The sequence below is a fragment of the Conger conger genome, chromosome 4 (assembly GCF_963514075.1).
Source record: "Conger conger chromosome 4, fConCon1.1, whole genome shotgun sequence".
Classification (NCBI taxonomy): Eukaryota; Metazoa; Chordata; class Actinopteri; order Anguilliformes; family Congridae; genus Conger; species Conger conger.
This window is the reverse complement of record NC_083763.1, coordinates 37,673,891-37,698,682: the sequence shown is the minus strand read 5'-3', so window position 1 is coordinate 37,698,682 and position 24,792 is coordinate 37,673,891. Positions and strand designations below refer to the sequence as shown.

General features: G+C 41.4%; 1 protein-coding gene across 6 annotated transcripts in view; it reads right to left on the bottom strand.

Annotated features, from left to right (window-relative positions):
- ccdc191 (coiled-coil domain containing 191) overlaps window positions 1-24,792 on the bottom strand; it is an 80,613-nt gene that overhangs the window by 25,787 nt on the left and 30,034 nt on the right. For all 6 annotated transcript variants that reach the window (XR_009708465.1, XR_009708464.1, XM_061237506.1 and 3 more), the window contains exons 7-10: window positions 23,866-24,056; window positions 5,304-5,562; window positions 4,842-5,077; window positions 1,946-2,025 (exon numbers count right to left, since the gene is read on the bottom strand). Coding sequence is in view for 4 of the 6 variants with exons in the window: in XM_061237506.1 (XP_061093490.1) it covers window positions 1,946-2,025; window positions 4,842-5,077; window positions 5,304-5,562; window positions 23,866-24,056 (766 nt within the window). In the remaining 2 variants the exon portion in view is untranslated. The remainder of the gene's footprint in view (window positions 1-1,945; window positions 2,026-4,841; window positions 5,078-5,303; window positions 5,563-23,865; window positions 24,057-24,792) is intronic.

Here is a 24,792-nt window from a genome sequence, read left to right as displayed (position 1 = left end):
ACATACCACATCGATTTGAAAGAATGAAAACTTGTTGGAGGAGGAAAATCAGTGCGGTATAAGCTAGCAGCGCATTATCTGCGATAGATGCCCACTTTAATTTTGTATGTGATTGACATGCAGTCATCCTTTTGTATCGGCAAGCGTAGATAAAGAAAATAAGCAACCTTATCTCTGAGTACAGCAATAAATTACATCATAATTATAAGGCTAATACATTATTTCATACCAACTCATTTGTTGGAGGGAAATACACATGAAAGAAAAAACACTGTTAAAAGGGACAATAGGTAAGATTTTTGTGTTAAAACATTGCTACAAGACCATTGTAAATCCCTTCCTATCATTGAAAAAGGCTCACTGACATGTTGACTCACCCTCGCCTGTGTTTACAGACCTTAAATTCTGGTTTCAAAATATACAGTTGACAGGCCGTCACTCTGTACCAAAACATTGCACAGCTGTACAATAATTCAAGCTCATTGGTTGAAAAATGGTTCAAATTGCCACAGCCAATGGAGTGGGGGTTTATTCTGATTGTTCGTGTGTAGGTGCCCAAATTGCACTCCAGACAAGCTATCACTGAAACTCTGGATACTATTGCTTATTATCCAAGCAAAGTCTACATAACTATATATAACTATATATAACATACCAGTTCGCTATCGGTAGCAACAAGCAAATTAGCCATAGTTAGCTAGACAAATTTACAAATATACACCTGAGGCAATATGAACATAGCTCCCAATAGAGTGTTGGGAGCATTGTTGTACATGCGTTTTGTCTCAGTTGGATATCTGTAAATTCGGCTGCAGCTTGGGAGGGAGAAGGGGTGCATTATTTCGTTTTTTTTTATATTTTGGTACGTACTGATGTTCATGATGATGTCTATCTTAGCAGATGCTCTAGGATCTGAAGAATCTTCCCTATTTATCTAATCCTACATCAGTTTCACCCTTCTTCCCTCCATTGGAATTACATGGTACTGCATGTGGTGAAATGAATGTTGGAAAAGATCCCATGCATTTTTAAATATGGCAGGTCTTTATTTTTTAAATATGAAAGATTCTACAGGTCCTGGAGCACCTGTTAATATACACGTGATCATGAACACCAGTAGACCTCCATACCAAGATATTTAAATAACAAAACAATGCACTATTAAGTGTTTATAGACAAGTTTATACAGCTTAAAGCATTTTTAATTGTGCAAAAACTGGTTTAAGCCGGGGGTTTTAATGTTGCGGCTGATCAGTGTATGTTTTTGGCTTGTTATACTTCCATTAACAGAACAATCTCTGCTTCAGAGCGTTTTTTCTTTTTCGACTATTTCTTTAAAAAGCCGAAATTCCACATATGCTGTTTTAGGGGCTTTAATTTATGCAAATCCCAAATTTTGTGCATGCGCCTTTGATTAACGATTACTCGCTATTTATCAACATACACATGTGGATACGAAAAAAGGCTGTGTCTATGTGTGTTTCATAAATCTGGCATAAGTCATTCATACATTTGCACATGGATTTCCGAAAATATTGATAAATGACGCCCCTTGTGCAGTGTTTGGCTGGGGTTTGATTTTGGTTGAGTTCAGTCTTGACTGAGGATGCAACAAGTGAGAATATGCATGCTCCCATGAGCATTATCATCTCAAATTGATTCTTTCAGATGCCCTTTGTAAGCTACATTTGTTTTCATAGAAAAAGCTACCAAAAGGTCACCCACCAAAGTGGACAGTGAGAGTGACGGCATTGCACACCACTGCTGATTCTATGCGTATTTGACCGGTGGTGCAAATGTTCATGTCAAGTCCTGGTTGTGTATGTGTGGCCTTTGTGTAGTGTGAGTCTGTGGTTTGTCATGTGAGAGTGTGTGAGAGTTGTATTTGTGTGTGCTCGAAGAGTAGATGGAGTGTGGCAGGGGGATCAGTGAGGTGCAGACTGACCTGTTACCAGGGAAGAAGGACGGGGCTGCAGGGAAGTTTCAGGTGCTGAATGTACTACCATGGCCACCTGCTGAACACACCTAGAACACAGGTATGCACAGACTCATGCACACACATACACGTCTATGTTACTAAGAGGAGACTGTCACTCTGGACCTGCCAAGAATGGATTATAGTTTCTGGACTTTTTTCAAAACAAGAGACATTGAATATTTTGTTTCACGCTCATTAATCATGCTGTTTATTGAGATTTTACTTATGATGTGTGTATTTTCTTTTTAAATAACCAAGAGGGGACCTGGACAACACCTATCTAACAAAGGGGGGACTTCCTACATGAGGACTATTTATGTGCTCTCCACAGAGGCTTGGGCCCAATCCCAGGGCCACAGTTGGGCCTCCACGCCTTGGGGTAGGGTGTCCCGATTCCCTTTGGGATAGAAGGGCAGGGCAAAGTGGTAGCCCTCCAAACAGGGATTTTTCAGAGGCACACTTCAAACCGAGTGTTATGAGAAATCTCCCAGAATGCCCTGCAAATCATTGGCAAGATGGAGGCAGCAGCAGAAGGGGAAAAAAAAAAAGTTTGACAGATGATTGAAAAATTATGATAACCGTCGTATTATATTAATTTCATGTCATTTCAATGTATTATAGACCTTTTCTTTATAACAACCATAGTTAGCTAGCTAGCTAACCTTACAACTGGGGCAGCCTGTAGTGTACATGACTGGATCCCACAAGGTCAGTGGTTCGATCCCTGATGTAGCCACAATAAGATCCGCACAGCCGTTGGGCCCTTGAGCAAGGCCCTTAATCCTGCATTGCTTCAGGGGAGGATTGTGTCCTGACTTACAGTTGATTAAAGCATCAGCCAAATGACATGTAATGTAATGTAACAACATGATTTGTACATGACAGTCCCACATATTTCCATGTCACATAACTCAAGCCGAGTTACCACTCAGTGCAGACTGGTTAGGAGCACTGGTTGCTAGCCTACAGAGCATTGTTATTCTGTCATTACCAGTAGCCTGGTAATGAAGCAGTGTTCTTTTCATTTGATGACTTGTTTGATCGATTGATAGTGTGAAACGTATAAGTTGTGAACAAATGTCAGAGCGTCCATGCTTTTCTATTTCCATCACATAAAAGGCAAATGTCATTGTGATAATACCATTGTCATGGCTTCCCCAGCCTACATAGGGAGATTCTGGGTTTTACCTCTCTAGATCACGAGAGGGCGTGCAGGCCACATTCATCATGATAAATAACCTTCCACATGCTGAATGTGGGTGTAATCCCACATTAGCAGACCCTACACCCCTGGCAGACCTCTTTGTTCGGCCTCCACAGGCCGCTTGGCACCTCACCCTCTCCGAACTTCCACCTCACCCTCACGACCACTGTCTGTTCTGGCTCCACGGTGGTGGAACGAACTCCCCGTGGAGGTCAGAACAGTAGAATCTCTTCCTATCTTCAAGCGCAAACTGAAGACGCACCTCTTCAAGCTGCACCTCTCCCTGTCCCTCCCTACCTCCCTGTAAACCTTAATTGTTGTCTTTCTGTGATTTACTTGTGTATCAGGATGTTTCAGTTTGGCTAGATAAGCAGTGTTTGGCTAGTTAAGGGGTTTGTTCTTACATTCACGTGTTGCGGTAGTACGATAAAAAAATAAAATCAAAATAATAAAATCAAATAGGCCCTGGTCCTTATTTTTGTTGTGCAGGTAGCAGTTGAAATTGTACTTCCCTCTAGGGTCTTTCAGCGCACTTATCCCTGGTTATGGGTATGCACTCTGCACTTTGTTGTACGTCGCTCTGGATAAGAGCGTCTGCCAAATGCCATTAATGTAATGTAATGTAATGTAATCATTGCTTCCTGCCACTGCTCTGGGCTTTGGGGTTTCATTCTAACATGAGTACTGAGCCGGTAAAGAGGTAGCTGGAGAACTGAATTGCTTTTAGCCTTCAAAGGCATTCAGGAACCTCTTTAGAATTAATGACGAGTGTAGGGACTGGTAGTTCTGCGTTTCTTTGGTTGGGTGGTTCACCCTGAGATAGCCTTATCGAGACTCTTCCGCTGCTTCAGAGGAATCTTGTTTATCCCTGACCAACGTTATTTCACAGGTCGATTTTCTGTTGGTGAAACGCCGGGGAGTTTTGGTAATTTTTTCAAACGAGAATCTTCGGGAATTCCGTGCTAGTCTGCAGATACCCTGCTCGATCGATTTCACGGTTTTCGGCAGGGAGTTTCTTTTCTGGTTTTCCCATCTCCTTTAGTGGCCCCACACACTCTTGAGGGTTCCCTAGATTATATCAGTGGTTATCTGACTTATCGTGGGTAACTTTGAGATCCCATCCTGGTTGCTCTTGGTCTCCCGCCCCTGCTCCCTTAACACTATTATTGCCATAGTATGGAGGCAAAAGCAGGAAAACACCACCTGAACATTTTTCCTGCTATGATTTAAATATCTTTGCTGTTAATTTCATTACCGCAGAACTGAGAATTCTGGGAACTGTATTAGTTCTGTTTTTAATGCATGTTCCCTCATCTAATTCCCTTTGGTGAGTATTTTGGTACTGCATTTACTTACTGAAACAGAAATTTCAGCTCTATAATGATAATGCAAGCTCCCCCTACTGTCAGAACCTGCAAGTATTTCAGACCACTATGGATTAGAGGGGTCACATTTGCCACCTGGTGGTAGTTGTGCAGACAAGTAGTGACTGCGGGGGAAAACCAAAAAAAAAAAAAAAAGCGGATTTTCCGCTGCTCAGCAGATCTCACGAGGGGCGAGTGCTAAATTAAACACGAAACCACAGTAGATAACAAATATAATGAATGGAAGCCCAGGGGAAGGATAGTTGCTCTATTGGTTGCCATACTTGAAGGATACCTTGGTCCTTCTGGAAGTTCCTCTGGGTCAGGGCATGGGCGTGGAGTGCTTTGAGACTGCTGCTTCTTTCCGACCATCCCTTGCTCCTTCCGCTGATGTTTCAGCAATCTCTGCTCCTCTAGAAGCAGCTGCCTTCGCTGCTCCCTCAGATGCTGGCACTGCTCTGCAACAATGCCCTGCTGTTCCTTGCAACGCTCCTCCTTCCGGCCAAACCTCTGGGGGACGCCATCTACCCCCTGCGGCAACATTTAGGCATGAGAACTTCAAAAAGGTGCAGAAAAATCACTGCATATTATCACAATGTGTAAAAAAGTAAATATGCCTGCTACGGCGGCAAAGCCAGTAAAGGTGTCAAGCTTCTGTGCAGACCTGACCACTCCATGTTAAGTCATTGTGACAGAGCACCTTGGAGTGGTGCTGGCTGTGTGTCCACATTGGAGGAGGCAAGGAGGCTACCCTCACCTGGGACTGAGTAGAAGTGGTCTCAGGTGGGACAGTAGTTGTGGGTAGGCTGGGGTAGGGTGCTGAGGGCACAGTATTGCTTGCCCCCAGTTTCCCTGATTTTGCAGCATTGATTAGGGCAGCAATTTTGTGTTGTGTCTCCTCCTGTTGATTGAAGAGGTCCTGTCGGTTCTGCTCTGCCTGAACCAAGATTCTCCAGGCATGTAGGCACCGCCTCAGCAGCCTCCACCGATCATTTTCCAGTGCCACCTGGCAGCGCCTGTGAAATGACACCATCACAGCTGAGCTCAGCCTGAAACCACTGCCCTGTGGGTAGTTCAGCATGTCATTATGCGTCCAAGCAGCGATGCTGCTGAAATCTATTATTATATTATTTTTATGATTTGTATAACTTTTTCCTCCAAGTTTAAGTAATAAAATAAAAACGATAAATATAGTGACAAGCATCAATTAAGTGGTCAAAGAATTCATAGCTATGCATACCCAACTGTCAGTGCTATTACATGCTAGCCTTTGATGATGGAAGAAAATAAGGGTTTTGTATTCACATCTAAATAAATTTAGTTCCCATAATTCAAATATTTCAAAAACCAAGCTCTCAAATGCCTAAATGATTTTAGATCAAATGATTGATCTGAAAATGTAAAAATGTATCCAAGTTACTCAAGAAAAGGAGTAGCACATGGGTGGAACTGATTTTACCAGTAGCCAATCATCAGCCATCTCTGTGAAAAGGTCCAATGATAACCGGTGATCTATTGATCTATTGATCAATTTGTCCTGCACTGTCTAGAATAATATGGGGCTATGTGTAACTTGTATAATGAGCAAGTCAGCAAATAGTTACCCTACCATTCTAAGAATGAGTTATCTAACTAGTACCCGTTTCTCACACAAAACCCAGGATATACACACAGGATATTTAACATGAGATTGACCCATGTTTGACCCATTCACTCCAGAAAAAATACTTGCCAAGTTTACTTGGTGGCCTAAATGTCACTGCTGAACAGGGATGGGCTTCTAGATAACATTGGATCTTCGGATTGATGAGTGTGTTAATCAGTTTCTAAGGGTGCTTTCACACATGCCTTGTTTTGTCCGGTTGAATCAAACCCTGATGCGCTTACCACCTTGTTGCAGTTCATTTGGGCAGGTATAAACATAGCAATCACACTCTGAAACAAACGGGCCGAGACCGCCTAGAGAGGGTGGTATCAGAGCACTTCCAAGCAAGCTCTGGAGCGGTTCACTTACAGTGAGAAAGCAATCAACTCAACCCACCCATTAGCAAAAATACCCAGTTCTTGAAACATTACTCCAGAGATATTCTAAAATCTTCTAAAATCTATTGCAGTGCCCAGTCAAGATGCAGCTCACTTAACTTAATTCTTAATTAACATTTTTATTTTTACGAAAATTTTTATTTTTTAAAACATATTTTTTGAAACTACATGGCATTGGCTTATTTTATGTGTGGGACCCCTGAACAGAACAAAACACAGGTTCTGAAGAATGCTGTTGCCACTTTTAGTTCATAGACTGGATGCAACCTATTTGTTCGTTACAAATAACTGTCAACTATCAGACATTATCGCATTTTAGCTAGCTAACAAACAGTGCCACTTACGGGCGAACAGGGTTTTGGATGACTGAATAATGAATACAGTACCTATATTAGGCTACATTAGGGTAGTTGTACTAATGTATTTGTTGTTGAAATTCATTTGTTATCAACATGGCAACACCCAGAAGAGCTTTTCTTTAATTTGAATTGCTCCTGGACCACGCCATCGTCTCTTACAGCTTGAAAAAAGGTTTGTGTAAAAAAAAAAAAAAAGCTGGTTTCAAAGCATTGTGGTTTGTATCCACCTTTCTAGTTACCATGGTTGTTCACTAGATTTTACAGTACATTGTGGGATATTTCTAGTACCCTCAAAATGTGAAGGTTTTAAATTCGGACACTAGAACAAGATGGCTGATGGCCAACCAAGTTTACTAGGTAGTGAATAGGGAGCCATTTCGGACACAGCCAGTGAGAAAGACAACACATCCTACAGAGGTGTCTGGAGGCAGCCCGTTGTCTTATCAAATGCAAACGTTGGTTTTGAGACATAGCCTCGATTCACATTCAAAGTGAATATTTTGCTCATATACAGAACACTGGTATACCATTTACAGAATTGCAACTCTTATCCATAATCTTATCCAATAATTATCTATACACACAGCTGCTCCTTTTTCGATACTTTGCTTTTTTTTCCCCAAATGAAGAAGTGCATGCATGCATGCATGAAAGGTTCAATGGCACTTTTTATACCTGTTAGATTTCAGTGTTTTCAAGATGTATCTGAGCTAAAAAGTTGACACACAAGTTCTGCTCCTATTCAAATGCATATCCCCACAATCACCCTGTTTTCCCCCACTCTATTTACATTTCCTTTCCTGGCGTTGATTTGAGGTCTAGGTGCCGACAACCATTTGTCTGCACAACCATTTGGTCTAACCAGGAAACCTGTCAATAGACATTATCATATCTAAAGGAGTGTTTTGTCACCATGGATGAAGCATTTCCTTTCAGATACTGACATAAACTCTGTCATTCCCAGTAAGGATTGTGTAAGATTGGTGAAAGCTCAGGAGAACGTGCACACAACCTGCAACCACGAATAAAGAGCTGAACTTGTCTTACACCCTTGAATTTCGAGTAACGACTCTTTCTTTCCTGAAACGCGATTCAAAGTACCAGCAGCAAAACAGTTATACTATTGAAGAAGAAACAAGAAGTTCTTCATACCTCACTGAGACCTTTCAACAGCCGAATGACTTCTTCCAGCTTAATGAAGCTGCTCCACCGGGTTTTTCTTATACATAAACCCTGTGCTGCCGGTCTCACTGTGCTCCATCTTGAGAACATTAAAGTCATTACAGTCACTCTTTCCCATCACTCCTCCTTTGAATATTTAGCAGTAAAACTCACTGGTCCTAAACCAATAACTATTGTCACTATCTACAGACCCCCTAAGCCCTCTGCTGTTTTCCTCACTGAATTCTCATTGTTTTTAACATCTGTTTGTGTAATGACCCCTACTGTTATCCTTATGGGTGACTATAACATTCACATTGATGACCTATCCAGTGTTCTTACCAATGATTTCACCTCACTCCTTGACTGCTTTGGTATCACACAATATGTTAACCTTCCAACCCATAACGAAGGTCATACACTCAATTTCATCTGCTGCACCGATATCACACCCTGTAAACTTGCTGATGCAGAGTTCCCCATCTCCAACCATAAAGTGGTGCTCTTTGAGGTTCACATCCCTCTATCAAATTTAAAAGAGCAACGGTCCATCTCCTTCAGAAACATTAAACACATTGACCCCACAGATCTCTCCTCTCTCATCTACTCCTCCCTCACCCTCCTTCCCTGCTGACTTAGTTAGCCACTACAACAGCTGCCTCTCCACTTCCCTTGACGCCCTTGCTCCGCTGACCTCCGCCAGCTAAAAACCACTGGTCGCTGACTTGAGCGGTTGTGCAAAAAGACTGGACTTTCAGTGCACACCCAAATCTATGCCGAACATCTGCACCATTACAAGGCTGCCCACTCCACTGCCAAATCCGCCTATTATTCCAACCTCATCACTGCTGGTCAAGGCAACACAAGAGCTCTTTTTTAAACAGTTAGTCACCTACTTCAGCCTCCCAGAACCCTCCCTCTAAACATTTCTTCTGATCTCTGCACTGCCTTTCTGCACTTTTTCCACACCAAAATCAATACCATCCACTTACAGCTGGCTGCGTCACACACCACCCCAGGGGACCCTCCCTGGATGAACAACATAGGCCAACCACTCATCAGCTCCCTCTCCAGCAACGGACTCAACCATCTCTGAGCTCATCCGCAAAGCAAAATCCACTACCTGCCAGCTTCACCCCTCCCCACCACCCTGGTCAAAGCCTGTCTTCCATCCGTTTCCCCCATGATCACTAAAATAATTAACTCTTCTCTCACCTCTGGAACAGTACCCCCTACCCTCAAATTGGCTGCAATTACACCCATACTCAAAAAACCTGGTGCCGACCCAGCTGACCTCAACCATTACAGGTCAATCTCCAACTGCCCTTCATTTAAAAAAATTCTTGAGAGGGTGGTTGCCGCCAAACTTCAGTCCCAACTGAATGCAAATAACCTCCACGAACCCTTCCAATCTGGTTTCCGCCCCCATCACAGTACTGAAACCGCCCTGGTTAAAATCATCAATGACCTCCTCCGTGCAGCTGACTCTGGACTGCTCATCATCCTCATCCTCCTTGACCTCAGCGCTGCATTCGACACCATTTCTCACCCACTAATCCTGGAGCGCCTGGCTGGCATTGGGATCACTGGTGTTGCACTCTCCTGGTTCTCATCCTATCTCACTGACAGACAACAGTTTGTCCAACTGAAGAACCACAGTTCAAGGTGTTCTGCTGTTTCATTGGGTGTCGCCCAGGGGTCAGTGCTGGGTCCCCTCTTATTATTATTATTTTTTAACAATATATTTATTCATTTTCTGTTTGCAAATAAGATCAAATACAATCAGCAAGCTATGTCAAGTACAGCAAACTTTTTCGCCCCATTCTCCCTCCCACCCACCCCCAGCCCTAACACTTAATTAGACTTAACAAAAAAAAAAAATAATAATTCTAAAAGCAAAACAAAGTATATTTATATATATTAAAAAAAAAATAATAATAATAATAATAATAGTAAAAAATAAATAAAATGAAGGGTGTTTCTCGATCAATGTAGTGACATCACCCTACTCCCTCCGATCCTGTTCCTGCTGCAACATGTTAGACACATTTACATCATGTCTTAAGAAACATTTAAAGGGTCTCCATACATCATCAAAAACATTCTGTTTACGTCTAACAATATACGTTATCTTTTCCATTGACATGCTTGACGCCATTTCTTTAATCCACATTCCAATTCTGGGCCCATCGACATTTTTCCATTTAAGAGCAATTATACGTTTAGCTTGTAATATACACATGTCTATGAGTTTAAACTCTTTGCTTTGTAAGTGTGGGTTGGGAGGATATATACCCAGAATAAAAAGCTTCTTTTAGTAATTTCTTTGATAGGATTTGATCAATTAAAGTTACAACATCTTGCCAGAAGGATTTCACTTTCACACATTCCCATATACAGTGGTACAGAGTCCCTTTTATCTGATTACACTTGATACAGGTATCAGGAATGTTATCATTAAACTTGTGCAATTTAACAGGAGTTATATATGTACACATCAGCCATTTATACTGAATACGTTTCAAGCTACTGTTGACTGACTGTCCCTGAGCCTCCTTACATGCCACTCTCCAATCTTCTAAAGATATTTCCTCCTCTATATCCTCCTTCCATAGTCTCAGCTTGGATTCTGAGGATTCATCAGATGCTGCCACAAAGCTGTCATACAGAGATTAAATTAAACCTTTATCATAACAATGTCCTGTAAGTGCTACCTCTAATGGAGAGATGACAGGTATATCTAATGAATGGTTTTGAGATGCGGAAATAAAACTCCTAAGTTGAAGATATTTGAAAAAGTCCTTTTTGGGTATGTTATATTTGGTTGATATTTCTGCAAAAGACATAAGTATTTCGTCTTCACTGTACATATCCTGAACTTTCTTAATCCTTTTTCAGCCCATATCCGAAAACCTGTGTCGCTCTTCCCTGGTTTAAAGTTAACATTCCCCCAGATAGGACTGAAGCGCGACCAGGAAGGATTTATTTATATTCAGATATTTACAAGTGTCAAACCAGACGTTAATCATATTTAATACTATAGGGCTGACTGTATTTTTTCTCAGGTATTTATAATCCGCTGAGTATAAATACAAGTGTAGTGGTAAACTTGGCTTAACAGAGCTAGATTCCAAATTTAGCCAAGCAGGGGGGCTTTCAGAGGAGAAATAAAACATAATGGACCGCAGTTGAGCTGCCCAATAATACCAGTGGATGTTTGGGCACTTAAGACCTCCCCGGTCATATGGTAAATACAATAAGGAAAGACGTAATCTGGGACGTTTATTTTGCCAAATAAAGTTGGTGAACAGTTTTTTAAGTCTAGTAAACAAGGATGATGGAGGTGGCAGGGGGATATTCTGGAACAAGTGGAGAAATTTAGGGAGTATGTTCATTTTTAGAATGTTTATCCTGCCAATCATTGAAATAGGTAAAGACATCCAACGTTCTATTGATTAGGTAGTAGCTTCCAGAACTGGGTCATAGTGTATCTGAGCGATCTTATTCACCTCAGGGACAATTTTTATACCCAGATATGTGAAATTGGTTGAAAATAGAAGCATAACCATGACTATTTTTCCTCTCTGATTCTTTAAGCAACATTATAGATGATTTTGAATGGTTAACTTTGTATCCAGATATTAGTCCAAATGTTTCAATAAGATCTAGGAGTTCGGGGATAGAACTGCTTAGGTTTTTTAGAAACAAAATTACATCATCGGCAAAAAGTGCCAATTTATGTTCTGAATTACCTTCTCGTATTCCATAGATGTCACTATTCATCCTCACCGCTATAGCAAATGGTTCTATTGCTAGAATGAATAGTAATGGTGATAAAGGACTTCCCTGCGGGCAACTTCTAGAGATATTAAAGGGTTTAGAGACCACCCCATTGGTTAAGATTTCTGCAGTAAGCCCAGTACAAAGCAATCTAACCCATTTACAAAATACATCTCCAAAACCAAAGCGTGTGAGCACCTCAAACAGATATGGCCATTCAACACGATCGAAGGCTTTCTCTGCATCAAGTGAGAGTAAGGCCGTGTCTGTCGCCTCTCTCTGAGTGTGTAATATATTTAATATTCGTCTGACATTATGAAAGCCCTGTCTACCTTGAATAAATCCATTTTGATCCTCCCCCACTACTCGAGGAATCTTGTCCTCCAATCTTCTTGCAAGAACTTTGCAGAGTATTTTGGTATCTGAATTTAAAAGGCTAATTGGACGCATGTTTTCACATTTTGTGTTTGTTTTTCCTGGTTTTGGAAGCAGTGTGATTAGGACGCCCCTCATGGATGAGGGGAGAAGACCGTTCCCGAAGGATTCCTGGAACATCTCTAAAAGGGGTGAAAGTAATTTGGACTGAAATTTTTTGTAAATATCTATCGGGATGCCGTCTGGGCCCGCCGTTTTTCCAGCCTGCATACAGCCAATCGTTTCTGCAATTTCCATTTTTGTTATTTCTCCGTCCAATTCCTTACTTTCCTCTTCGGAAATTCTAGGAATATTAAGTTTGTTTAGAAATTGTGTCTGTCTATCCAGGCTGGAAGAGCACTCAGAGCTATACAACCTCCTATAGAAGGCCCTGAAGGCCTCATTGATCTCTGTAGGATCCACTATAGTTCTACCATTTGGAGCCTCAATGTAATTAATAGACCTTTCAGTTTGTTGTTGTTTAATGCGCCATGCTAAAAGTTTCCCGGATTTTTCATAGTAGGACTGTTTGAGTCTCATTAAATTAGCAGCTGCTTTGTTAGCTGACAATTCATTGTATTGCGATCTAAGTAGGAGTAGCTTTGCATGTGCATCTATAGAGCTAGGTCTGTTATGATATAGATCGGTTTCAAGTTTTTTAATTTTGTCATCTAATATATTCATATATTCAAGTTGTGCACTCTTTTTTTGGAGCTAGTAAAACTAATTATTTGACCCCTAATAAAGGCCTTGAATGCCTCCCATCTTGTACTAGCAGAGGTTTCGGAAGTATTACATTCAAAATACAGGTCAAAATACAGGTCAAAATACAGGTTAATAAAATGGTGTATCGTCTTCCTCGATCTAGTGTGAGTATCATCTACACCCGATGATCTAGCTCTCGCTGGGTCTAACGTGCAATTAAAGTCACCAGCTATTATATATTGCCCAGGGAGATTTGAGACAGTCAGAAACAAATTATCATAGAATTTGGGGTCATCTTCATTTGGGCCGTACACATTTACCAAATTTATTTTTTCAGATAGTAAAGTAGCCTGGACTATGATAAATCTACCAGCAGGGTCCTTAAGTATATTCTGGATCTGCAGTGGAACAGATTTATGGATTAGTACCATAACCCCTCTAGAATGAGTAGTATAGTGAGCAGACAACACCTGACCCTGCCATCTATTTCTTATTTTGGAGATATCCCCACTCAGCAAATGGGTTTCTTGCAAGAAAATAACTTTGATAATTTGATTGCAAGAATTTGATCCTGCTCATCACTTGTTTCACCTTTGTAATTTTATTCAAACCCCTACAGTTCCATGAGGTAAATTTAACCTTCATACTATTAGAAATTAGTTATACTAAATAATATTTTGAGAGAATACATTGATACACCCACAAATAAATAAAGAATAATAATAATAATTAGAAAAATCTAAATAATAATAAACATGACAAAGACCCCGCTGACTCCCATGTACCCCGTGTCCTCTGGACACATTACATTACATTATTGGCATTTGGCAAACGCTCTTATCCAGAGCGACGTACAACAAAGTGCATACCCATAACCAGGGATAAGTTCGCTGAAAGACCCTAGAGGTAAGTACAATTTCAACTGCTACCTGTACAACAAAGATAAGGACAAGGGCCATTTCTTTTTTTTTTTTTTTTTTTTTTTTTTAAACAAACAAACAAACAAGAGCAAAAGTGACCAAAGTTAACTATCCAAACACTGCTTACCTAGCCAACTAAAAATACCGATACACAAAGCAAGTCACAGAGACAACAATTAAGGTTCACAGGGAGGTAGGGAGGGATGGGGAGAGGTGCTGCTTGAAGAGGTGCGTCTTCAGCTTGCGCTTGAAGGTGGGGAGAGATTCTATAGTTCTGACCTCAACGGGGAGTTCGTTCCACCACCGTGGAGCCAGAACAGACAGTAGTCGTGAGCGTGAGGTGGAGGTTCTGAGAGGGGGAGGTGCCAAGCGGCCTGTGGAGGCTGAACGAAGAGGTCTGGCAGGGGTGTAGGGTCTGATGATTTTTTGCAGATAAGCTGGGGAAGACCCTTTAACTGCTTGGAAGGCTAGCACCAATGTTTTGAATTTGATGCGAGCCATGACAGGCAGCCAGTGGAGGGAAGTAAGCAGGGGGGTGACGTGTGAGTATTTGGGAAGGTTGAAGACCAGACGAGCTGCTGCATTCTGGATGAGTTGGAGGGGTCTGATGGCGAACGCTGGGAGGCCAGCCAAGAGGGAATTGCAGTAGTCCAGGCGGGACAGAACCATCGCTTGGACCAGGAGCTGGGTCGAGTAGGGGGTGAGAAAGGGGCGGATTCTCCGTATGTTGTAGAGGAAGAACCTGCAAGACCGGGTCACCGCCGCAATGTTCTCGGAAAGGGACAGTCTGCTGTCCATCACCACGCCGAGGTTCCTTGCACTGGGTGACGGCGTGAGTGTGGTATCCCCGAGAGAAATGGAGAGATCCAGATGGGGAGAGGTATTAGCAGGGATGAATATCATTTCAGTTTTACCTGGGTTGAGCTTTAGATGGTGGTTGTCCATCCAGCTCTGGATGTCCCTCAGGCAAGCAGAGATACGGGCTGAAACCTGCGTATCAGACGGCGGGAACGAGACGAAGAGTTGGGTATCGTCCGCATAGCAGTGGTAGGATAGCCCATGTGCAGTGATCACAGGGCCAAGGGAGCGAGTGTAGAGAGAAAAAAGAAGCGGGCCAAGGACTGAGCCCTGGGGAACCCCTGTGGCGAGGGGCCGAGGTGTCGATACCGAACCAGCCCAGGCAACCTGGAAGGAGCGACCAGAGAGGTAGGACTCAATCCAGTCCAGGGCTGTGCCACAGATGCCCGTTGCTGACAGGGCAGACAGGAGGATGGAGTGATCCACAGTGTCGAAGGCAGCAGAGAGATCTAGAAGAATGAGGATAGAGGAGAGGGAGGCTGCTCGTGCGGCATGAAGTGACACACTGACGGAGAGGAGCGCAGTCTCTGTCGAGTGGCCCGATCTGAAGCCAGACTGATGGGGGTCTAGCAGGTTGTTGTTAGAAAAGAAAGAAGAAAGTTGAGTAGAAGCAGCTCGTTCTATAGTTTTAGAAAGGAAAGGAAGAAGAGATACCGGGCGGTAGTTCTGGATGATGGAGGGATCCAGGGTAGGCTTTTTTAGCAGCGGAGTGATGTGGGCCCTCTTGGAGGATGCCGGAAAACAGCCAGAAGACAGGGAGGAGTTGACAAGGGAGGTGACAAATGGGAGAATGTCAGGTCCCCTCCCACTCTACAGCAACCCCTTACGGACGAGTCGGTTCCGCGCATCCTTTAACTACTGCTTTTACCGAACGCTAACTAATTATTCAAACTTAAGTTTGTAATAATGAACTATGTAACACTTCCAACTTGTAGGCTACTCAGCAATCATAGGTCTAGTTGTATTTAGACTAAGCACACAACAGTTAGCCCACTCGCATACCTGAGGCCCCCCTGAAGGATGGATAGATTGAATATAAAAAAAATCAAATAATAGAACTAATAGTCACACAAAGTTCGTAATGAATGCTTGGATGTGACGTCTCATATATTAAATGTCATTTAAACTGTTCAATACCTGGAGGATGTAGGCTTATGTCGTCCGTATTTTCCCTTAATTCCTTCCACTCCATAGCAATAAAAAATAACAAGGTAAGAAAACAAAACTTAGTCCTGGAGTCGTCTCTGAAGAAAGTAGGCCTAGAGATAGTATAGCCTATCCGAGAGAAAGAAAAATAAAAAATCATTCAGAGAGACTTGAGAAACTTGTCCACTTCAGCCGGAGTTTGGAAAGTGTGAGACCTCTCGTTGTGCGTCACCAATAGTCGCGCTGAAAAGATGATTCTATGCTTATGGATCCCCTTGTCTCGCAGCATCTTTCGTACCTCATCATAACCATGCTGCATCTTGTGTACTCCAGCAGAGAGGTCCGGGTAAAAGCGAATTTGGTCGTTGTTGTGCAGGACTTTCCCTTTGGTTCTGGCTGCACTCAGTACTCAATCCTTGCCTCTAAAGTTCAAAAACTTCACGATGAGTGTTCTTGGACGTGCCGTGCGCGTGTCGTTGTTTGACTGGGTGCCTATTCTATGAGCCCGTTCAATTATCATGTCCTCTCGTGGTTCCAGTCCCAGAGCCTCCGGTAACCACTTTTCCAGAAATGCAACTGCATCCCGGCCCTCCACCTTCTCCGGTAGGCCCACCAACCTCACGTTGTTCCAACGACTTCTGCACTCTAAATCCTCCACTTTGCTGTTCAGAGTTTTAACGGTGCTTTCCAATGTGGCGATTTTTGACGTTAACCCCTCGATGTTGTCTTCGGCTTCAGATATCCGTTGTTCCGCTTGTGCAATGCGCCCTGTACATTCATGCACCTCTTTTCTGACATCGGTAACTATTGCTTGCACAACATCGATTTTCTTGTAGAGTCCACTTTTCAGGGATATTATGGCTTTCATGATGTCTTGATTGCTACTCTCGCCCGAGTCCAACATTCCGCCATTGTCTTGGTTCGTCATTGGTTCGTCATTGGTTCGTCACATCCCAGATTGATTACTGCAATGCTCTCCTTACCGGCCACCCCACCAAACCACTCAACAGGTTCCAAATTATTCAGAACTTGGCTGCCCAGATCATTACACGCACTAAATCATCTGAACACATCACCCCTATACTCATCCAACAACACTGAATTCACTACAAAATACATTCTGCTAACCTACAAAGCCCTCCATAACCTTGCTCCTACTTATCTCTCTGACGTTCTTCACGAGTACACCCTCTCGCTCCCTGCGCTCATCCTGGTTTTCCAGTCAGTCGCACTGCTCCTAGGCACTGGAATTCCTTGCTCCCACACCTTTGCCAGTTTGACTCAATGGACTACATTTCAATCACTGCATTCAAATCCCACCTCAAAACACACCTGTTCAAACTGGCCTACTCTCTGTAACCTTTTTACTCTTAGGGTCACTGTTCTACCCCCCTCACACACCTTCTTGTGTACACATTACACTGTTTTTAAATTGTATCTTTATCTATTTGTTTGGCTGTTTTTAAGGGCCCAACGGCTGTGCAGATTGTGGCTACACTGGGATTAGAACCACCGACCTTGCACGTCCCAGTCATTTACCTTAACCGCCCCTGAACTTAAATAGCGAAATAAGGTGCACTAAGCCAACATATTCCTTGAAATCCCTTGCCAATAGAAATAAGGCGACGTTAAGTGTCTTGAAAGGCGTCTCAAATGAAATGCATTATTATTATTATTATTATTATTATTATTATTAATTGGACTAAAAATTGTAAAAGAAAATAGTAAAAATCAATGTGACTATCATGTTCGATTTCATTTAATACACTGTCATTCCAAATGATAGGCTGTGCAGATACATTTTTTGTGGGTAGGCGATACATTTTATATTGTTATAATATTTTCTTTCAATATACACTTACCAGGCACTTTATTAGGAACTTTGCGGTTGCACCCTGCCTTGGGTGTGTGTCGAGGTGTCCCTAATGCCTGCTTAATTTTAATGCATAATTTTTGTGAAATACAGAAAGTATGTGGCACGTTGACTCGGTTTGCATGAAGGAAGCAGGGCAATCCGAGGACCATGTCTACTGGTTAAGTAGGCACACACCTGGACTACGTTGCGAATCAGTCCAGGAGTTTATAAGGTGTGCTTCTTTCCACAGTAGGCAGCTGAGACTCCGTATGAGAGGAGCGAGAGAGAGAAAAGTGTATTATTTTTGCCTAGAACCTGGAGGGGGAAGGGCAAAGATTATTGTTTATTTTGTTTATGCCGGTGCAATCCAGAATTTCCTTATGTGACCTGCTCTTCTGCACCTTTATCCAAAGTGCTGTACAATTGCTTCTCATTCACCCATTCATGCACACACTCAGACACCAACGGCTAGCTCGGGGCGGGATCGAACTGGCAACCCTCCAACTGCCAGACGACTGCTCTTACCACCTGAGCCAATGACACCCCTATGAAGAAATCTAACTGAAAACATTGATTGAAAATCTGAAAGTTGATACAGATAATGGTTGTTGAATCCTGAGGGTTGAAATCTGAATTTTTAGAAGCAATTCCAGCTTTGAGCAGAAACCCTATTGTTAGAAGCAGAAGGGAACTCTTTCTTGTAGCTTGTGTAATTAATCTTTTGATAACAACAGCATAGTGCTCAGTCCTGCTTCTAACAACATAAGGGAACTTTAACACATAGATTGCCAGTTTCAGCTAAAACAGTCCTGCCTCTCTCACACCTTCCAATTTCCTGCTGTGTCCCCCTTTTGCAAGCACATGAACCTTTACATGGGGTCTAGATGGTAAACAATTGGGGAATTGATATCTGCTGCTGAGTCTTAGGATTCTGTCTCATCATTTTTACATTTTCATAAGTGATTTCAAGAAGATTCAGCTGACTTTACTTTATTTCAGCTTTGTTGGGACTGTTTTTGGGAGACACACTGGGGTTTGGCACTTCCTTTCACTTGTTTCTTTTATGTCTTTAATATTTTTGTTTAAGGTAGTTGACCCCCGTCTTTAGACTTAGATGTTGATTTTTATGTTGGAACTTAATAAACATAAAACATTTCTTAATTTTCTCCATTATGAGTTGTGCATCTTGATACACGTTGATCCAACAGGTTGCTGTGCTATCAATATCAATTCATTTGATAATTGATATCGTTTGGTAATAATGAACAAATTACATACATTTATTTCACATGTAGGATAAGTGAAGAATTTTAACAGTAGATGCATTTGTGTTCAGTATTCAGTGCCGAACATTAAACAAGGGTGTTCACAAACGGCTGGATTTGGAAATTAACCATATTTCAACTTAAACTTCACTTTCCCGACTGTACATAGTTAAATTACGAGGAAGTATACATTGTGGTCCAGAATTCTTGGCACTGTCACAACAAATTCTATCCCCCCTGCAAAACCTATCCCCTCTGGGGTCACGTTTACGGTTCTGTCTCTGCAATGACGTCAATCATATTTGTTTACTGCTGTGTATGTACGCTCTGCATCAGCTAGCTAGCAATGCTTTGAATATGTAGTGTGAATATGTAGTGCTTCATATGTAATATCTTGATTATTTATATACATTGAACCACAATATAGGCTACATCTAGATAGATTGATAGAAAGATCCTTAGTTAGCTAGGAATAAAAATCAGCTATGGCTTATCTTCCTAGTCCATATTAGTCCATTGAGAGATGAGCACTAGCTATCTCTATCGCTATCTTAAGCTGTAGGGAAAATGGCAATTTATATGTTTGCTAACTTACATACTGAATAAATGCTTACTGACAGAGGAATGACAAAGCGTATGCCATTCACAAAAAGACACGCTACTCAGTTGACACGACCATATGCATCAGGGGAATCACATAATAGCAACCAACAGAGAAAGCTTGGCAACCACGCTGTCGACTTGACGCTAACTTACACATGAGGGGAATATAACCAGAAACTGGAAACAAGACCCCGGAGGGGATAGTTTTGCAAGGGGGACAGAATTTGTTGTGACAGCACCCTTAATAAATATGCACAAAAAATACTGTCAACTCAAATTAATTGTGCCATTGATCGTAAATAGTGCCCCGCATCACTGGCAGCAAAAGATCTCCAAAACATCAATGCCATATTTGACAGTAGGTATGAGGTGCTTCTCCTTGTATGCATTCCATTTTGCAGCCAAAAATTATGTGTATGGCCAAAATGTTCAATTTTGGTCTCATAGCACTCAGTTCCAGACATAATTCCAATGAGGTTTAACAAACTATGTAACTACTAGTAGTGGCTGTCTTCCAGCAACCCTTCCAAAGAGTTTGTCGGTATGGAGTTGCCATTTTATGGGTTTTTTTTAATTTACTTCTGACCAAACCAATCTCTGCAATTATTAGAGCGACAATAAGTAAGATTTTTATGTTAAAACATTGTTACAAGACCATTGACCCTTCCTATCTTTGAAAAAGGCTCACTGACACGTTGACTCACCCTCTGCCTGTGTTTATAGTCCTTAAATTCTGTTTTCAAAATATACAGTTGACAGGCTGTCACTCTGTACCAAAACATTGCACAGCTGTACAATAATTCAAGCTCATGTTTGCAGCTGTTTTACTTGAGACTGTTTTTACTTGAGATTGTATTAATGTGTAATTGTGTTGTGCCTTCGTATTGCATTGAACATTATGTTGTCATCTCTGTTTGCTCCTCCCTTAGCCAGGGCTCCATGTTGGTTCTAATTGCCACAGCCAATGGAGTGGGGGCTTATTCTAATGTGTAGTGTAGCTACCCAAATTGCACTCCAGACAAGCGTTTTATAACTAGATATGTATTCTTTGCTTGGATAATAAGCAATAGTATACAGAGTTTCAGTGATCGCTTGTCTGCAACCAATCCATGTTTTACACATTTTTATTATTGCCCTTACAGTGGTATGTTTAACCGTTTATGTATATTGTTGTACCCATTACCCAACTTGTGATGGTCAATTACCATCTGTGTCTGATCAGTTCTTTGGGTTTTTCCATGCTGATGGTTGACAAATATGCTTGTTCCCTAATTTCTATACTGTATTGAAACAGGAAGTGATGGAATTGCACAATATAGTTAAGTTTGACTGAGATTAACTCAATCAAAGTAAAATTGTATTGCCAATTTCACTTGGTTTGATTTTATTTACAATGATTGTTTTCAATACAATTGTTAATTGTATTGCAATACAAGTATGCACTCACTGAGCACTTTATTATTATACTTATTCATGTGATTATCCAATCAGCCAATTGTGTGGCAGCAGTGCAATGCATACAATCATACAGATACAGATCAAGAGTTTCAGATAATATTCACATCAACCATCAGAATCAGGAAAAAATGTGATCTAAGTGACTTTGACCATGAAATGATTGTTGGTGCCAAACATTTTCAGTATCTCAAACTGCTGATCTCCTCGGTGCGAAAAACAAAAAAAATCAGTTCTGTGGGCGGAAACATCTTGTTAAGGAGAGGTCCGAGGAGAATGGCCAGACTGGTCAAAGCTGACAGGAGGGTGACAGTAACGCAAATAACTATACACTACAACAGTAGTATGCAAAAGAACACACAACGCCTCAAGTGGATAGTAAAAAATAAATAATAAAGTGATCACTGAGTGTATAGTTTTCCTGTACGTTTGAACATAAAATATAGATCATTATCCATGTTGTTTATTATCTGCAGCCTTTTTTCTCCATTTTTATTTAGGGCTCCAAATAATTCTAGAGCTGTTTATTTAATTGTTTAATGAATTTGGTTTGTTTACTTGATTGCAGTTGTAGGGACTACAACTTCCACATTCCCATAAGAAAATTCCGCGACGTCCACCACGAATGACGTCTAACTTGGTTCAGCCAATCCCGTAATGGCGGGAGCAATAAACGGTCCCGTATAAGAGCAAGACACGTTCTTGGGATCTCTCTTCTGCTTCTTCTGCTTCTTCTGTTCTTCTGCTTCTTCTCTTCGACGCACCCCTTTTGGCCATTCGCTTCAGCTCATCTGCTCCGAGACTCGGACAGAGGCTGAATGCTGCACAGCGCACTACCAGGCCTACGGACACACCCAGTTACCTCGCGGTAACGATGTGGCCTATAGTGAGTGGAAATTGTTGTATGCGGAACGCTACATCAGTTTACGCCAATAAAGCTCAACAACGAAACAGCAACAAAGTTTTACACCTGGAAAAGGACCAGCGGATCAGACGACAACGCGCTGCTAAGACGGGAACACCCCAGCCTGCGCATCTCTCCCGGACACCATTCACAGCACCATCGCTGCTTCTACAAGGACAGCATGTCTTTTGGATCCAGCAATGCATATGGACTCAGTAAGAAAACAAACATTCAGGCATAGCCAGTGTTTAGTTTAGTCTCAACTGTTTTTGTGAATCTGTGTTTCAATATTTACCATCCAACCATTGTGATGTGTTTGGTTAGCTACATATATATGTACGTGAATTGATTCGCCGTCTTTTGCGCATATATAGAGTAAAACTACGCAAGTAGTCCCTTCTCACAGCTAACTCTAACTCATTACCACACCCAGAACTCTAGCTTACTCAAGCTAGCTACTCCCACTTTTACCTTACCTTTCCTTCAAGCAACACGCGGGCTTGCGCGCGCCACACACACACACACACACACACCCAACTAAATTTCCTTACTAACTTCCCGTTAGTTTATCTGTTCTGTGTTTTACGTTTGTTTAATAAATATATTTTATTAAACCCCGGTGTCCGTTTTGGAACCACATAGACATGAGAGCCGAGTTAAAGCAGTCTTTCGAAGAACTTCCAACCTTCAGGTTATCGGTATGTTTAATCATTAATATTGGTTATTTTAATTATTAATTAAAATACTAAATTTCTGGTTAGATATTTCTGAGTAGTAATTTTATGAGACTGATTACTTTTTGCAGTTATACTGCTACACAACGTTGAACTGGCGCCCCGGTTTCGTAGAGAGTAAAATCCCGGCGTTATTTGGCGGCCCGTGCGAGGACCCTACATAATTTGGAGTCCCGTGTGAGGACCCCTACACAGTGTCATCCAAGAAAAAATAAAACGTTTTATTTGACCATTTCAGTTCTCTGAGTATATTTCCGCCAGGTAATGGATATTTCTATACATTATAAGGCAATGGCGTATACTATTGACATACAGCCTATTGTTGTGATGTAAGATCATATACCTGAAGTAACCAAAAAAAATTTTTTTTTCATATAATAGCGCCTACCAACTAAACCATGTCATACCTAGGCCTAAGCTTGGCATTTCTTGCGAAGAATGAAAGGTTGCATGTGAGGTTATCTATTAGATAAATCACATTTTCTAAGGATCAAACAGCCTAGAACAAGTTAATAACATCAAGCTCCTGTAGTATGATCAGCTTTTGTCATTTTCCTTTCCTCTTTCCAATATTTCCCCCCACATTGACTACTTTGCTATGTGAAATATGGAGGGCTATACTGCATAGCGCCCTCAATCATATTTTTATAAACTGTTTGACTCTCAGGTTTTATAAACCGTACTTTTACACATTCCAGTTTCACCATCTAGATATTACAGCACTATAGTTTTACACATATAATTGAAACAGAACATTATACCTATAGTTTAGAGAACATTTGCTTCGCTTATGCTACATTCTTGACAAAATATGTTGTTGGCAAGCTAAAAATGCATTCTATTGTAGATGCTTTCTGTTTAAGAATCCATGTGGTTTGTGCTTCATGAATTTATGCCTTATGTTGTCAGTCACTATGTAGACCTAACATTACAGCTCAATGCTAACTAGACTAAGTAGTTATATCTTATCTTGTGTTCTATAAAAGAAAAACGATATCACCGTATAGTGCATGGCTAGGTCAGCAAATGTCAGTATGATAATGTGTAAAAAAATTACCTTATTAGTATGAGAACATCAAGAAAATCAAAAATGTTTGGCATTTCTTAGGTCTCTTGCCTGTTTTCTGAGCGTAGTTCCTCCTCTGTACTCCTTGCCTCACGCTCCTTCCGTCCGGCCCACACCAAAGACCGCCACTCTCGCCACACTCTTAGCTGGCTCCTCCAATCATGCAGTGCTGCTGCATTGCCCATTTGCACTCTTCTCTCCAGGGCAGTGGAATACCACTTTGAGAAATGGTTCTGCAGAATCTGATATACACATACACTTTACATAACAGAAACCACAGTCTCTTTATACCTAGTATGTATGACTGGAAAGACCTATAAAGACAAATTAATACTAATCTAAAAGTAAAAGACATGAGCACTTAAGAAACATAAGAATATCTGATGATGAAAACTGGCCTTTTGGCCCACCTAGGCTTTACCATTTACCTCTTCCAATGGAGTGCCATCATAAAATAAAATTCTACAGTTTAACATGGAAGGACCAAACTATCTAGTCTTTACCAATTCCAAATAGTATATAAATCAAACACAAATTTCACCCTACCTTTATTTATTCAACCAGAAATAAGCCAAATTGCAGAACCCACTGCTTGTATATAAACAATCAACAGATTGCTAGGATCCATAGCCAAGAGTATTGAGTATAAATTGAAGGAAGTTATACTGACATTATACAATACTCTTGTCAGACCACCCTTAGAGTACTGTGTGCAGTTCTGGGGACAACACTATAAGAAAGATATAGAGGCACTGGCAAAAGGTTCAGAGAAGGGCAACCAGACTGATTCCATGCATAAAAGATCAAATACTTAATCTCTTTAAGGTTAGTAAAAGGAGACTTATGGGGGATTTGATTGAGGCTTTTAAATTCATTAAAGTGAACTACAGCCGATTCACCAGGGTGAGTTTGGTTAGAAGAATGAGAGGGCATACATAGAAATTGGCAAAGGATAAATCCCACACAGATATTAGGAAG